This window comes from Musca autumnalis, unplaced genomic scaffold (genome assembly GCF_047663935.1).
Source record: "Musca autumnalis isolate F117 unplaced genomic scaffold, ASM4766393v1 scaffold_5, whole genome shotgun sequence".
Taxonomy (NCBI): domain Eukaryota; kingdom Metazoa; phylum Arthropoda; class Insecta; order Diptera; family Muscidae; genus Musca; species Musca autumnalis.
The window spans coordinates 70,999,275-71,014,587 of NW_027412088.1; the positions used below are offsets into that span (position 1 = coordinate 70,999,275).

General features: G+C 35.8%; 1 protein-coding gene across 1 annotated transcript; it reads right to left on the minus strand.

The window, feature by feature from the left end:
- Positions 1–607: 607 nt before the first annotated feature.
- Positions 608–12,522, minus strand: LOC141387187 (diacylglycerol O-acyltransferase 2-like). The gene is made up of 5 exons (XM_073956450.1): positions 12,166–12,522; positions 5,425–5,522; positions 1,785–1,916; positions 1,263–1,604; positions 608–1,021 (listed from the first exon to the last, which is right to left on the minus strand). Exons 1-5 carry the CDS (start codon positions 12,379–12,381, stop codon positions 664–666), a joined length of 1,146 nt encoding a protein of 381 aa, XP_073812551.1. The 5' UTR covers positions 12,382–12,522; the 3' UTR covers positions 608–663.
- Between the last annotated feature and the right edge of the window lie 2,791 nt (positions 12,523–15,313).

A 15,313-nucleotide genomic window follows, 5' to 3' on the forward strand; every position in this document is an offset into this window, starting at 1 on the left:
CGGGTATGAACCTTTGCTAAAACAATGTTGTAATATGGCCAAGCCAACATGTCCCTTATTACCTGGGATCCATGTATGATCTACTCTAGTCAGACGCCCTAAAGCTGGGTACACATTGTCAGTTTCGAATGTCGATATTTTGCAATTATCGATAACTGTCAAACCGTCCAGCAACCACAAAACATTTCGTGGCTGCATGATGAATGACAAAAATGAACGGTCACACTAGCAAGCAACAACAAAGCTGTCATTCAAAACTGGCAATCTGTACCCAGCTTAAGTTAACATGTCCTCTTTAAGGGGAGTACACACTAACAGTCAAAACTGACAGTCAACGTACTTTTAGGACAATTTTCCGGCAAATAACAACTTCTATTTAGCTAAAAACGTTTGAAATACAATATTTACGGTATTATTTAGAGATTACAAAAGAAATTTTTCAGTTAGGCTTTGATATTCACGAAATAGACCTCGATGACTGTCAGTTTTGCTTGTCAATGTGTACTATACTTTACATTCATTCGCTAGCTTCGAGGATATCGATATGTTTGCTTCTTCTTTGCTTTTGCTGTCACGAATAAATGCATTACCTTTCCAGATCATCTTATGTGTAAACAATTAAACATTTTATTTTTTTAATTATATACAATTTTATCACACAATTCAATTAATAATAAGCTTAGCTGATTCCGGATTTTCCAAATACTGATATTTATATTTTTCAAACATCTCCTGAACGCTGTCCATGACTTTTTTATGAATTTCTTCCACATATTTTGCATCAGGATTATCCATCTTCTCAACTTCAATGGGTGAGCCAATAACTTGAACAATACGTTTTCGATGTGGCAATAGGCCAATACCATTTTTCAAAAGGCCTCGACCAGTAACAATCAGAGGTGCAATACCGAGGCTGTTTTTAACGGATAATTGGACATTTCTTAACTTAGAACCGGGAGGATTGTCTTTTTGATCCAAAATGTCTACTTCACCAAATGAAAAACTCGGTACAATGGGGGCTCTAAAAGAAGAAAAGGAGTGTAAATATAAAACTACAGTCGAACTTCTCTATAACGTAGCACTTGGAGACCGATTATTTACTATGTTAGAGAAAATTAGAGCAAATTCGTTATAGAGAGATTATTTTATTTTTCCACTTGTGCTCTAAAAACAACTTCGTTATAGAGAAATATTCGTTACTGGGAAGTTCGTTATAGAAAAGTTCGACTGTATTACTTCTATATAGTTTCTTCAATACTTACCCCGATTTGATGGCAATTTTAACAAAACCTTTACGTTTCTTAAGTGTCAATATGTATGTTCCAGGATGACAGTCTATGGCTTCGTGTGCTCCACCCACCAATAAAGACACCGCATTTGAAGTATAACCATCAATGTTATGCGGATGATGGGGATTAGATGATGCATCAAGCTGTTGTAATAGTGCCTCTTTTGAACAGGAAACCAAACCCCAAGCGCGCATAAGATCTCGCATTAAAGGTGTACGAAAATACATATCCAATGTGGCAGTTTTGGGACGAATTCCTGGAAATAATTCCAACCATTTGCCAATACTAATACCCATATTGAGAGTAACGCCGGTTCTGAAAATACAGACAATTGTAAGCAAAGTTAAACGTTATGATAAAGGCGAGTCTAAAATTAATTTTGTTTTTAGAATATTATTTATGTATTTAATGGTCTATGGCCACATTTACACTACTGGAATAGAGGTAGGCAATGAATCCACGTATAATATAGTTTTTCATTTTGACTTTACTTACCCAATTATACCATGAGGAAAACTTGCAATAAGATAATTTCGATTCGGAGATAATTCTGTTGTTTTTACTAATTCTATTGGGAAATAGGAACGTAAATAATCAGATATTACACTGGTTCGCATTGGCAAGCACCTGTAATTGAAAAAAGAAACAAAAACAATTACGGACGTGTTTGCTGGGAAATTCACTACAAGGATATTAATAATGGAGTGCAGTTGGAGTCCAAATGGAAATCTAAACTGATGATGGAAAGACAACATAAACAAGTAAGAACGGCGTTCAGTTCGGCCGGTCCGTTTATGAATGTACCAAACTCTTCCGCCACGTCAAGTCTTATTCCTAAATGAAGTGGAATCTGCTAACTAGAAAATATCAATTTCTTTTATACAAGGATAATACCAATGAAACATCGATGTTTTCTACGGATTGAGAATCCGAAATACCAATTTACAGTCAATTAAGTAGAAAAATACTTAAAAAGACTTCATTCACATCGGGCGGTATCGTTTTCCTTTCAATCTGAGAACTCACTATCTAAAACTAAACATACAAATGTTGACCATTTCGATTGAATAATGTGGCAAAAACCTTCAAAATACCGAAAATTGGAAGGCAGGTTCTATAAGAGCTACTTAATAAAACTTGAACCTATACTGAGAGTTCCCTACAGAAATGTTTTATATTTCTAACGAAGACTATATACGAAATTTTAGCCATTTCTGTAGGATAATGCGGCTAAACCCCTTCAAATAACGAAAATCAGGCTGGATTCTTGTTCTATGAAAATTTGAAATGAAAAATATTTTCTTTATAATTTTTTTCATTTGACATTTATTTCCTTTATAAAAGTTTTCATTTTACATTTTCATAGAAACAGAAGTAAGCCCCTGTATTGACAAATTTCTGGGGAAAAGTCCCAATTTACATTGGGCGAGTTTACTTGCGGCAATTGTCATTTTGTAGGAGCACCCTCTCTCACCGACAAACTGACAATTGCCGCAAGTAAACGCGCCTAATGTAAATTGGGATAAAGGACATGGTTTAATAAGAAGGTTAGCCAAAGCTTCCTGTCAATTTAAATTTTTTCTTTCGACTATTCCTAAAACGTCAAAACAATATACACAATCTTTGTATGTGTGTGTGCTGTTTGAATAATATGCCAAACAATTTTAAAAACAATCGAATTCAATGGTTTTTGAATTTGTGTTTAGAATATTATGCTAGGTTTATATTTACGAAATCCACTCGATTCAACTGTCAATTACATTGTTTAAACGTCAAATGAAATCCAATGGATTTCAGATGAGTTTTCATTTGACGTATGCGCAAAGGAATTGACAGTTGAAATCGAGTGGATTTCTTAAATGTAAACGTAGTATTAGTATGGAAGAAATTTGTTAGCTTATCATTGAAACAAACATTTTATCATGTCCGAAACTCGATTATGTGGAGAAACCTTGGCCCTTCATTCATTCTTCGTGTTTTTTTTATAAAATGCTCAAAATTGGTATTGTAAACAAACCCACTTGTTGCTTTTGTGTTTACAAAATTTGATGTTTAAGGAATTCAGGAAAAACAAGGGTTTTATAGATTTTTTTCATTTAAATCTACCTCTTTACTTATACCATGCCAAAGGATTAACAAACCGATTTAACAAACCGACTGGGTTTTAAATGTCAATTCCATTGCTTATATTTCAAACAAATCCTTATAAAGAAGGTTAACCCTGCAAAAAGCTCTAATATAAACAGCATATTAATACCAATTTTTATAACCTTCAAATTACTGAAAATCGGCACTTACCGTTCAAAAACCTCACCTATACCAACCGTTCTCGGCAGCAATATTTTATATCTCCAACCATGGTAGAACAAATATAAGGTAAGGTAAGTACTACAACAAATAAAACTCAACAACCACATCGAAATTTGTTTTTGTTTGTAACGCTAGTGTCAAAGGTAATTGTAAACAAAATAAGGAAATGTCTATAAATTATCTGATTTTTAAAACTAATAATTTTTCACATTTGATTGAATATTTTGGAAAACATGAATGAAAATTCGTTACATTTTCAATTTGGATGTTTCCACATCATTCCACTAAATGCATAAACTTTGTACCACCTCTATAAGCGGTGTTTTATTGTGCGGCACGACGTTCGGGCTTGGAGGAGGTTACATATCAATGATATGAAGAAGTCTTTCTGGGAAATAGTTTTTTTCGGAATAATATATTTTTTCCTCAAAAAATACATCGAAATAGAAATAAATATATACAAAATGTCGTATGGAATTTGACACTAACGTTACAACTCAGTTCAGTCAGCTGTGTATTGCTGTTACCTTTTATTGTTCTACCATGATCTCCAACGAAGACTACATACGAAATTTATGTAGGATACTTGGGCTAAAGCCCTTAAAATACCGAAAATACTGACAAATTTCTAGTCCCAAGGAAAGCAAAATAACAAATTTCAGTCATTTCGGTGTGATAAAAAGGCTAAAGCATTGAAAGTGCCGAAAATCGGGCGGTACCGATCTATGTTACTGTACTGACAAATTTCTGTCGAAAAGTTTTGTAGCCCCAAAGAAGACTAAATACCAATTATCATGATGAGGCTGAAACCTTCACAATGTCAAAAATTGGGAGGTATCACTACTAAATACAAAATTCCAGCTACTTCGGTGTGGAAAAGAAGCTAAGCTTCAAAATACCGCAAATCTAAAGATACCGTTCTTTGAAGGCTATATCAAAACTTGGACCTCAAAACCTTGGTCCGCAAAAAAGACTAAATACCACACGTTATGCATTTCGGTATATAACGCGGCACTCAACGGACTGTATGTGCCGGTGCCTTAAAGGCCTCGGCACATACAGTCTGCTTTGCGTTACAACAACCACATTAAAACTTCAAGAACAAACTTGGCATCACTGACAGATTTTTTGAGTTACCTTGGTCAGTTGGTCTATCTATTTACAAAAGGATGCTACCAAGCGATCATTAACCCACTTAAAATTGTTTATGAAAAATATATATTTGAGACTTTTTAAGCATTTTTTAAAAAATAACTTTTTTCTCTAAAACGTATAGTTTTCCTGCAATCGGGTCTTCTTTAGAAAGTGCCAAAAACTTTGGAGGGTAATATTGGTGTATCCTTACATGCCAATCCCTTGGTTTTTGATTGAGAAAATACTCTTACTATATTCCTAACAAATCCCTGACTTTATATGATTCTAACATTTATGATTAAATTTGTATCGCATATTTAAATTTTTCATCAAAAGTCGAAAATTACAAAAAAGTCGATTTTTTTGAATAGCTTGGGTTTTAGGCCAATTGCGTGGAAATGCGTATGTCAAATGAAGCATTATAAGCGTGAAATGACAGGTAACAGACAATACTTTAACAAAATGCAAAACACCTCACAAAAATATTCGAAAAAACCAGAGTTTTACGTCAATTTTTGCAACCATTTTTTGTGGCGTTTAAACGACCAGTGGCTTTATCTGGGTTAAATTTTATCAATGAGCACTCTACACAAAATATTCTACCCAAGAATTGAGAAGAATTGATCGTATCTTTCTACTCACAAATGCACCCATTTCAGACTGATTTTGAGCGCCATTCACTCATACATACCCAATACCGCGAACTGCCGATGAATCTGCTTTATGTTGAGAATAAATATAGGCAAAATAAAGCAAATATAAAGCTTTTCCAAAATAACCAAAATATATCTGAAAAAGAGAGACTTTTGTAAACAGCTTCTAATTAAAACTCAAGCCTAAAACGCAATCAACATTTGTGTAATGCTGGGAACATATCAAATGTTTGATTAAAATTTTTCGTCATTTCTGGTACAATAATAAAGAAAAAAGTCAAACTTGGCGGCACTTTGTATTTTATTACTTACTTAGTCCCAATTTACATTAGGCGAGTTTACTTGCGGCAATTGTCAGTTTGTAGGTGAGAGAGGGTGCTGAGAGGCAAAGGGTTACCATATGCCTCACCTCTCTCTCCTACAAAATGACAATTGCCGCAAGTAAACTCGCCCAATGTAAATTGGGACTTAGTTGGCCCATTACAGAACATTTGTTCCATAGACCGAACTAAGAAAAGATCTCCATTTCTCTCTTTTTTTCGCTTGACTTTTTGGAATACCGCGCCTTTTCATTTCTTCATCCACTTTTATGCTCCATCGAAGCTTAGGCCTGCCGATTCTGCGTGCACCGCCATGTGGCATGTATTCATACACCTTTTTAGCGGGTTCATCATCGCTCATTCTTATGATATGGCCTAGCCAACGCAATCGTTGCATCTTCCCAGCAAACACAATGTCGGACGTCCGACGCGACTGCTCAAAGTCGGAAGTTTTTTCCGACGCGTCTGACCGACTTCGGTCCGAACTCTGTCCGACTAGTCTGACGAACTTTTTCCCGTCCTCTCTCTCCCTCTCTGAAGGAAATTTTTCTATTTTCCCTTGTGCTGCTTTGGCAAAACTAAGCGTAAATAACATGTTTCGCTGGCACATTGTAAATGTGAAATTGTTGATGTGCCGACGCATCAACGTCGAAAAATTGAGTGTTCGGGTTTTAATTTCTGTATCGGAGAACAAATTTGGTTTATTTTTGTTATGCGTGTTGATGCATGATAGTGTTTAAATGTTATCCATAGCGATCGGTTGCATACACTTTTCTTTATTTTAATGAAGTTAATGAAAGTAAAGATTTTCTTCGTCAAACTTCATCACTATTACGTGGAAAGTCATATGTTTCATATTTGTATGTGGCCAATGTTAAGTTTCTTAACACTTTTATGTGTATCAACATTTTTTGCATGTGAATGAAGACATGTATTTTTTCATATATTAATAACAATTGTTACATATTTCACAGGTCGTGTTGACGAATTTGTTGTTCTCCACAGTTTGTTTCTCCACCAAGTTCAGCATTTAACACAGCATAAGATGATATTAAAACCTTTAATATGTTTATAGTAGGTAAACTTTTGTAGGATTTGGATATTTCATGAATTAACTGTGTATTTTCAACATCTTTTAATAATAAAAACAAATTCTGGTCGAATGCTGGAAAATAAATCAGAAGTTCATACGATAGTTCATCTGACTTCGGACCAAATTAGGTCCGAAAGTCGGCAAACACTTTCGAATTTCATAAGATTTTACTTCCGAATTCGGACCGATATCTGTCCGAAAGTCGGTAAATAAATCAGAAATTTATACGATAGTTCATCAGAGTTCGGACCGAATTCGGTCCGAAAGTCGGCTAAAACATCCGATTTTCATCCGAATTTCGGTCAGAGAACACGTCAACCACGCCATATGACTTTCGGTCAGAGTTCGGACAGAATTCGGATCCGAACTCGGACGTTTCATCCGACTTTCGGACCGAATTCGGTCCGAACTCTGATGTTTCTTCCGATTTTGGTTTGCTGGGTTGATACGTTTAACTATATTCATGTCTTTGTATAGCTGATATAGCTCGTGGTTCATACGAAGTCGATATTCACCGTCAACGCAAATCGGCCGTAGATCATTCGAAGAATTTTCCTCTCATACACACCAAGCACTGCCTTATCTGCTTGGGCAAGTACCCAGGCTTCGGAGCCATACATTCGCACGGGTAGTATCAGCGTTTTGTATAGTGTTATTTTTGTTTGACGAGATGTGGCTTTGTTTTTAAATTGCTTACTTAAATCATAGTAGCATCTGTTGGCCAATACAATTCTTCTTCTTATTTCACAACTGATGTTGTTTGTTTAGTTTATGGCAGTGCCGAGGTAGACGAAGTCTTTAACAACCTTGTCGGACTTTTATTAACCAGTTGATAAAATGATTGATAATAGATCGATAATTTTTAAACTGACTAAAAACTAGCTGAAAATTTATCTAGAGATGAACCACTTTGAACAGAAAAAATTTTCGGCAATTGTCCATGTCTAGATAACACTGTGTGTAATTTTTTGAGTCATGTTTTATTAACCACATTCTGACACCGCAGTGTGATAGAACACCAAAAATGAGAAGACACGTTTCTCGCCGTTTTTCCCTATCTCATCAACTTTCGCGGTTATAGGCCTCCAAAAGTTTGAGGCTTTGATGTAAAAAGGGTCATTAAGTCAGGGCTATATCTTTCAAACCGTTAGGAAATTTGAATTTATCTCAGAGGCAAAGTTGTAGCTCTTGTCTTAAAGAACAAAAGTTGTGAACACATATAACCCGTCAAGCTTTTATTTAAAACTTTTCTCAAGTTTTGTTATACAGCTTTCAATCCGATCAAATTTGAAGCAAACAACCAACTACAAAAATGTACCTCAGATCTGAATAAACATCTTTCTAGAATATACGAACTCTGTAGAAACGGACCTTAATGGTCAAAATAGCAAAACAATTGGGATTTTTATCCTCTTTTCTAGGATTCTGCTCCATAGATATTAAACCGTTCAAAATTCAAGAAAACAATCAACCACAATAGTATAGCAAAGGCTTCAATAAACAACTTTCTGGAATATGCGAAATGTCTATGAACGGTTCTTAATGGTAAAAATAGCAAAAATCCTTTGAAAATATCCAATTTTTATATTTTTTTCTCAGACTCTGGTCCAAAGATACGCAACCGCCCAAAAATTAAGGATACCGTCAACCACAAAAGTTTACCTAAGATTTCAATAAACAACTTTTTAGAACATATGAAGATTCTAGGAATGATCCTAAGGGCTGAAATTCACGAACAAATAACTTTTTTTAACATTCCCCCCTGCTCAGGTTTGGAAATAACAAACTGTTTAAAACTCAAGAAAATTTGAAAGGTTTGTTATTTACGGACACGAACCGGAAAGAATGACCTAAAATAATCGAATTTTGAGCTTGAAGAATCGTTCCTAGAATCTTCAATTGTTCTAGAAACTTGTTTGTTGAAATCTAAGGTACATTTTTGTTGTTGACTGTATCCTTAATTTTTGGGCGGTTGCGTATCTTTGGACCAGAGTCGGAGAAAAAAGTATAAAAATTGGATATTTTCAAAGGATTTTTGCTATTTTTACCATTAAGAACCGTTCATAGACATTTCGCATATTCCAGAAAGTTGTTTATTGAAGCCTTTGCTATATTATAAGATTTTTGCTATTTTTACCATTAAGAACCGTTCATAGACATTTCGCATATTCCAGAAAGTTGTTTATTGAAGCCTTCGCTACACTATTGTGGTTGATTGTTTTCTTTAATTATGATCGGTTTAATATCGATGGAGCAGAATCCTAGAAAAGAGGATAAAAATCACAATTGTTTTGCTATTTTGACCATTAAGATCCGTTTCTACAGAGTTCGTATATTCTAGAAAGATGTTTATTGAGATCTGAGGTACATTTTTGTAGTTGGTTGTTTGCTTCAAATTTGATCGGTTTGAAAGCTGTATAACAAAACTTGAGAAAAGTTTTAAAAGATATTTGACCATGGCGATTTTGACCTTGCAGATGAAGCTTGACGGGTTATATGTGTTCACAATTTTTGTTCTTTAAGACAAGAGCTACAACTTTGCCTCTGAGATAAATTCAAATTTCCTAACGGTTTGGAAGATATAGTCCTGACTTAATGACCCTTTTTACATCAAAGCCTCAAACCTTTGGAGGCGAAAGATGATGAGATAGGGAAAAACGGCGAGACACGTGTCTTCTCATTTTTGGTGTTCTATTACACTGCGGTGTCAGAATATGGTTAATAATTTTCGTGTTGCACAGTGTAACTTTTCGACCAATATAAAGTTATTCGAAAAGTTATCTAGAGATTAACCACTCTGAAAACAGAAACATGTACCGTCTGCAAAGTATTTGTGTTTGTCGAAGAATTAAGGCACAAATGTATAAATAATTCGCACTTGCTTTTTCTTAATATTCTTCGTATAAATGCAGCATCCAGTTATAGAATACAGTGTTGATGGACTGAACATATTCGTACATATTACTCATATTATTCTGGAATTAAAAAGGAACACAAAGGAAATATACAAATTTGCCCCTCCCTGTAGGGACTGTGGCCGATTTAAAGCTCACATAAAGCCATGGTAGAACAAGAAAAGGTAGCAGCAATACCCAGCTGACTGAACTGGGTTGTAGTGTTAGTGTCAAATTTCATATGACATTTTATACATTTATTTCTATTTCGATGTACATTAGGGACATATATTTTTTGAGAAAAAAAAATATATCATTCGTAAAAAACCATTTCCCAGAAAGACTTCATCATATCAATGATATGTAACCTCCTCCAAGTTCGAATGATAAGCTGCGCAGTAAATCACCGCTTGTAGAGGCGATACAACGTTTGTTAATATGTGAGGTATTTTGTTAAAATTTAAAAAATAAAGCCCTAATAAACATGTGCTTCTTTGATTTCTAAAACAAAACATTGAAACAGCTTCTCCTTTTTCTATGAATTTCCAGCGACCCCAAACTTTTCTGCAAGAATTCTACTTTCTGCGAGAATTTATGCATGTAGTGGAATGATGTGGAAACATAAAAATTGAAAATGTAACGAATTTTCATTCATGTTTTCCAAAATATTCAACCAAATGTGAATAATTATTAGTTTTTCAAATTCCAATAATTTATAGACATTTCCTCATGGTACAATAATACAGGTAGCATTATCATGCCAGCTGATGGTAACATAATGTGTCAACTGCATTGAATTGATGTCAAATTTTGACACCTTATGTTACCAACAATTGCCGATGCGGCTACCTGTGTATTTGTACCATGCATTTCCTTATTTTGTTTACAAGTACAACTGGCAGTAACGTTACAAACAAAAACAAATTCCTTTGTGGTTGTTGTTCGAGTTGTATTTGTTGTAGTATTAACTTTACCTTATATTTGTTCTACCATGACATAAAGCTAGCTTTTTTTTTTACATATGTGGCATTTTATCGATTATTTTGCCTTATGCCAACTGACTAATTTTACAAGGCGATGATGGAATTAAAAAGGAACACAAAGGAAATATACAAATTTGCCCCTTCTTCTCTCTAACAAAAAAGAGAGAGGGAGACAAAGAGAGGGAGAGAGAGAATATGAAAAATCAAAAATAAAAAACACACAGAAACAAAAATTGTTTTTTTTTTCACATTATGTTTTAAACTGACTAAAAATAGGCAAAAAAAAAGTTAGTTTATTATCAGTCGAAAAGTTATCTGGCGTTGGACAATACTGACTACTGAGCCGCTCATCGCCTTGTAAAATTAGTCAGTTGGCATAAGGCAAAATAATCGATAAAATGCCATTTATGTAAAAAAAGCTAGCTTTATGTGAGCTTTAAATCGGCCACAGTCCCTACAGGGTATCTTTAACTACCAACTTCCACAGTTGGTCCGAGCTCTTTGAACGCTTTGCTCGTCGACACCATCAATTTGGTCTTTTCGCCTTTACCGCCAGACCCAGATTCTGCTTCGACCTTCCTAAAGGTATCATTTACTTCTTTTACTGATCGTCCCATGATGTCTGTGTCATCAGCATAAGCAAGTAACATGTTGCTATTGGTGTACATTGTGCCATTTCTTTTGACATTTGCATCTCGTATTACCTTTTCCAATCGTCGGGTACGCGTTATTTCTGCCAGATGGTGCTAACTAGCTAATGCATACACCTTATCATCTTGACCAGGCGGTATACATTCTATACCATCTTCCGGGATTGGATCTGTGGTATCATCGTTTTCGCTACTATTGGATACCAGCAGATTGGAGAAATGTTCCTTCCATATCCGAAGTACGCTATCTGTATCTGTTACCAGATTACCTGGCAGGTATCTACAGGAGGATGTGCCTGTACCAAAGCCACCTGTTTGATGTTTCACTCTTTGGTAGAATTTTCGGACTTCATTCTGGCTCCTGTACATCTCGATTTTTTCACACTCCCGCTTTTCCATTTCTCTCTTTTTCTTGCGGAAAAGACGTTTCTCTTCTCTCATTTTCTCCCCATATCTCTCTCGTGCGATACGCGTTGCTACTGATTGCAAAGTAGCTCAATATGCCGCATTTTTCTCTTCGGTAGCAGCACGACACTCCTGGTCATACCATGAATTCCTTTGTGAAGGTCTCTGGAATCCAAGTATGGATTTTGCGGCTGTTTGCATGGAGTGGGCATATTTTGCCATTGTGTTGTTATGTTATCGGGATATTTTGTATTTTATTATTCTACCAGAAGTAAACAAAACTCTACTCAAAGGATGAATGTGTTTTCGGCCTAAAGTTTTCCGTCATTTGTAAAGAAAAAAAAATCAAAAGTGCTTGCACTTTGTCTTTTATTGTTCCGCCAGAAACGTTGTTCAAACGTTGATTGTGTTTTCGGTTTCACATTTATACTTACAAAAATGAATCCATTGAGGAACCAAAATATAAATGGCAAATACATAAATATATTAATATATAAACCAGCCACTAAGGTCTCTACATAACTTTTTAACGGTTCTTGTAGCTTTAAAGATCCATGCTCTTGCTTAGTAACGGAAATTTCATCCCGTGCTTCCAATGTTGCATGTTTCTCATTGTACGGTTTGTTGAGTTCTATTGGCGGTTCCAACATTATAATAAATCCGTTACTTAATTTGTTATTTTTAATTTAACTTTATGTCTTTCTTTAAGAAACTTATTCCGCTCTAGCTCACACTCTCAGTTTAACTGAACTATAGAGTAAACGTATTTTTGTTTCTTTCATATCTGAAATCTATTATTTCGAATTTAACATAGACGATATAAATAGTAAAAACAATAACACCTTATCTGTGCCTTTTTCTCTCCCGCCTCACCCGTCTATCCATTTCGTCATGTATTGTTGTCCATCAATTATGAGTGTAACTTCTACAAAATTATCATGCTCAAACACTTGTTGTTCGATTAAAGTGCATACATATTTTTGGGACTATTTTGTATTTATTGTTTGCTTTACTTAAAGAACTTTTTATCAACTTCGTGTGAGTCGCACAGTAGCTGTAGACAAGTAAACTTTTAATGAAAAGTAATTTTAAATTCAAAATTCTGCAGCGAAGTAGATAGAACGTAAAAAGCGCTCGGCACAATCGGTGCGTTGTGAGTCGCGTCACGCGTCGGAAACAACAACCACATGAAAAATTTGTAAGTGATGCCAAGTTTAATCTTGGTTGTTGTTCTTTGTTTCATGTGGTTGTTGTAACGCGACACTCAACGGACCGTATGTGCCGAGCCTTTAAAAAAAACATACAGAAACCTTGTTGACCACATACAACGCGATAGATCGGTCTGTGGCAAGCTATGCGGCGCCAGTTTGGTCCCCGAACCCAGCGAAAAGTTTGCCTCCAAAGAGGCAGTTAAATGATATGTACAAGTGATTTGGAAGTGCATCAAATTATGCATTTTCACTCATGATTTTTACAAGGGAGTGACCCCGGAAAGAGGCACTCCATTGCACCGCATTTTAACTGACCCTTTGGCATTGCATTTTAACTGAACCTTTGGCACTGCATTTTAACTGACCCTTTGGCATTGCATTTTAACTGACCCTTTGGGGTAGAATAGGAGGCAGTCCAGAGCACGTGTTTTGAATAACAAAATAAAATGCATTTATTATTTGTGTAAAACAAAAATATTAATAACTTTATTAAATTAACATTATGAAAATTCTCTATTGAATTCAATAGCAAACATGTGTGTTCCTTCGCTCTTTATTTAATCCAAGCTTAAGTGCTTTTGCTTCTTCTGCTAAATGGGTTTGATATTGTCTTCCCATCACCAGTTAAGATTTCGACATGTACTCCAACAGCACCCCATTGGGAAATTTTCTTCTCGTGAGTTACCGGAAAAATGTTCACAAATTAAATATTATTTAGTTTGTATTAACAAATGTTTGGAAATGTTAACGCGATTATCTCTTTTATTCCGCTGCCTGTAGAGATGTATAAACTGATTTATGTACATGTAGGGATCTCTAACAACTGCTAATAAAATGTAGTGAACGGAGTGCCTTTTTCACGACTCCGTTTGCACTGCATCCGGATGCTGTTAAATTGTGAGGAATTGGAGTGCCTTTTTCACGACTCCGTTGAACTGCCTCCGGATGTTGTTAAAATGTGACGAATGGATGTGATTCTTTGGATTGCATCCAAATGCGGTTAAAATGTGAGTAATGGAGTGCCTTTTTCACGACTCCGTTTGAACTGCATAAAAACATGCCGTGAAAGAACTAGTCTACATTGCACTACTTCCAATTTATTTTGCTGGGAATTTATGTGATACGCATTGGAATAAGATTCAAGCTTGTCAGAATGCCGCCCTGAGAACAGCAACAGGGTGTCTCCTCAAGTCTTCAGTGGACCATCTACATAAGGAGGCAAAGATTCTTCCAGTAAAGCAATACAATGAGATGCTGTCGTTGCAGTACTTGCTCGGATGTTACCGTGAGAGCCATCCCAATCACCATCTGGTGGGGAGGCTAGACACATTCAGGCAAATTAAGGAGAATATCCACGATCTGGAGGCAGAGGTCCAACGATACAGGAGAGAACCCCTAGATCAACAGGCATATCCAGCAGGCCTAACCCTGCGTTTACAAATGCCAGTATTGGCCAGACAATAGCAAAAATACAAACCATTTTTCACAAATACATTTATAAATTTTTAAATATGTATAGAGAAACGTATGAATGTATTGGTGAAAATGGTTTGTAACTTTGCTATTGTTTTGACAATACTGTCTGTGTGTAAACGCCTAGTAAATGACATTCACATGGACGCAGTTGCTAAGGAGCAAATATAGTGTGATATATTCGCAACTGAGCGTAAACTGCCACGACTCTCGGGATATTCCCAGCAAAATGTTTCTAGCCAAAGAAGTAGATGAAGCATGAGTGCAAGTGATTTCGGACCACATGTTTTTATGTGAAAGAAGTCATGATGTTTACAAGGTCATGGTGCAGCGAGGATGCAGTCCATTTTGCTTCCACAAGCAAACGTCTAGGATGCACTCCTTTCGATCCCCGGCACGTCTTTTGATTGAGTGCTTTGTATTGTATTTGTATAACAAATAAGAATGGCGTTAACTTGTTATACCCTCCACCACGAGTGGTATTAAAGTAAAATGGAACAATTAGATTCCATTCGTTTATGAAAAAGACTTATTCCAAATATCAGCAATTTCGGGAAAACAAGGTCGCTAACATTCAAGAGTTATTTCGATAAACGTCGATCTATACCGACAAATTTCAAATTTTATACCTCAAATGAGAACTAAATATCAAATGTCAGCCATTTTGGAGGAATATTGAGGCCACAAACTTCAAAAATACAGTAAATCGGGAGGTACCGTTCCATGGTGGCTATATGAAGGCGTAGACCCATACCAACAAAATTCCGGGGGAAAGTTTTATACCCCCAACGAAGGCAAAGTACTACACTTCAGCCATTTCGGTGTGATAATGAAGCTAAAACCTTCAAAATACCGAAAATCGGGTGGTACCGTTCTATGGGGTCTGTATTAAGGCGTG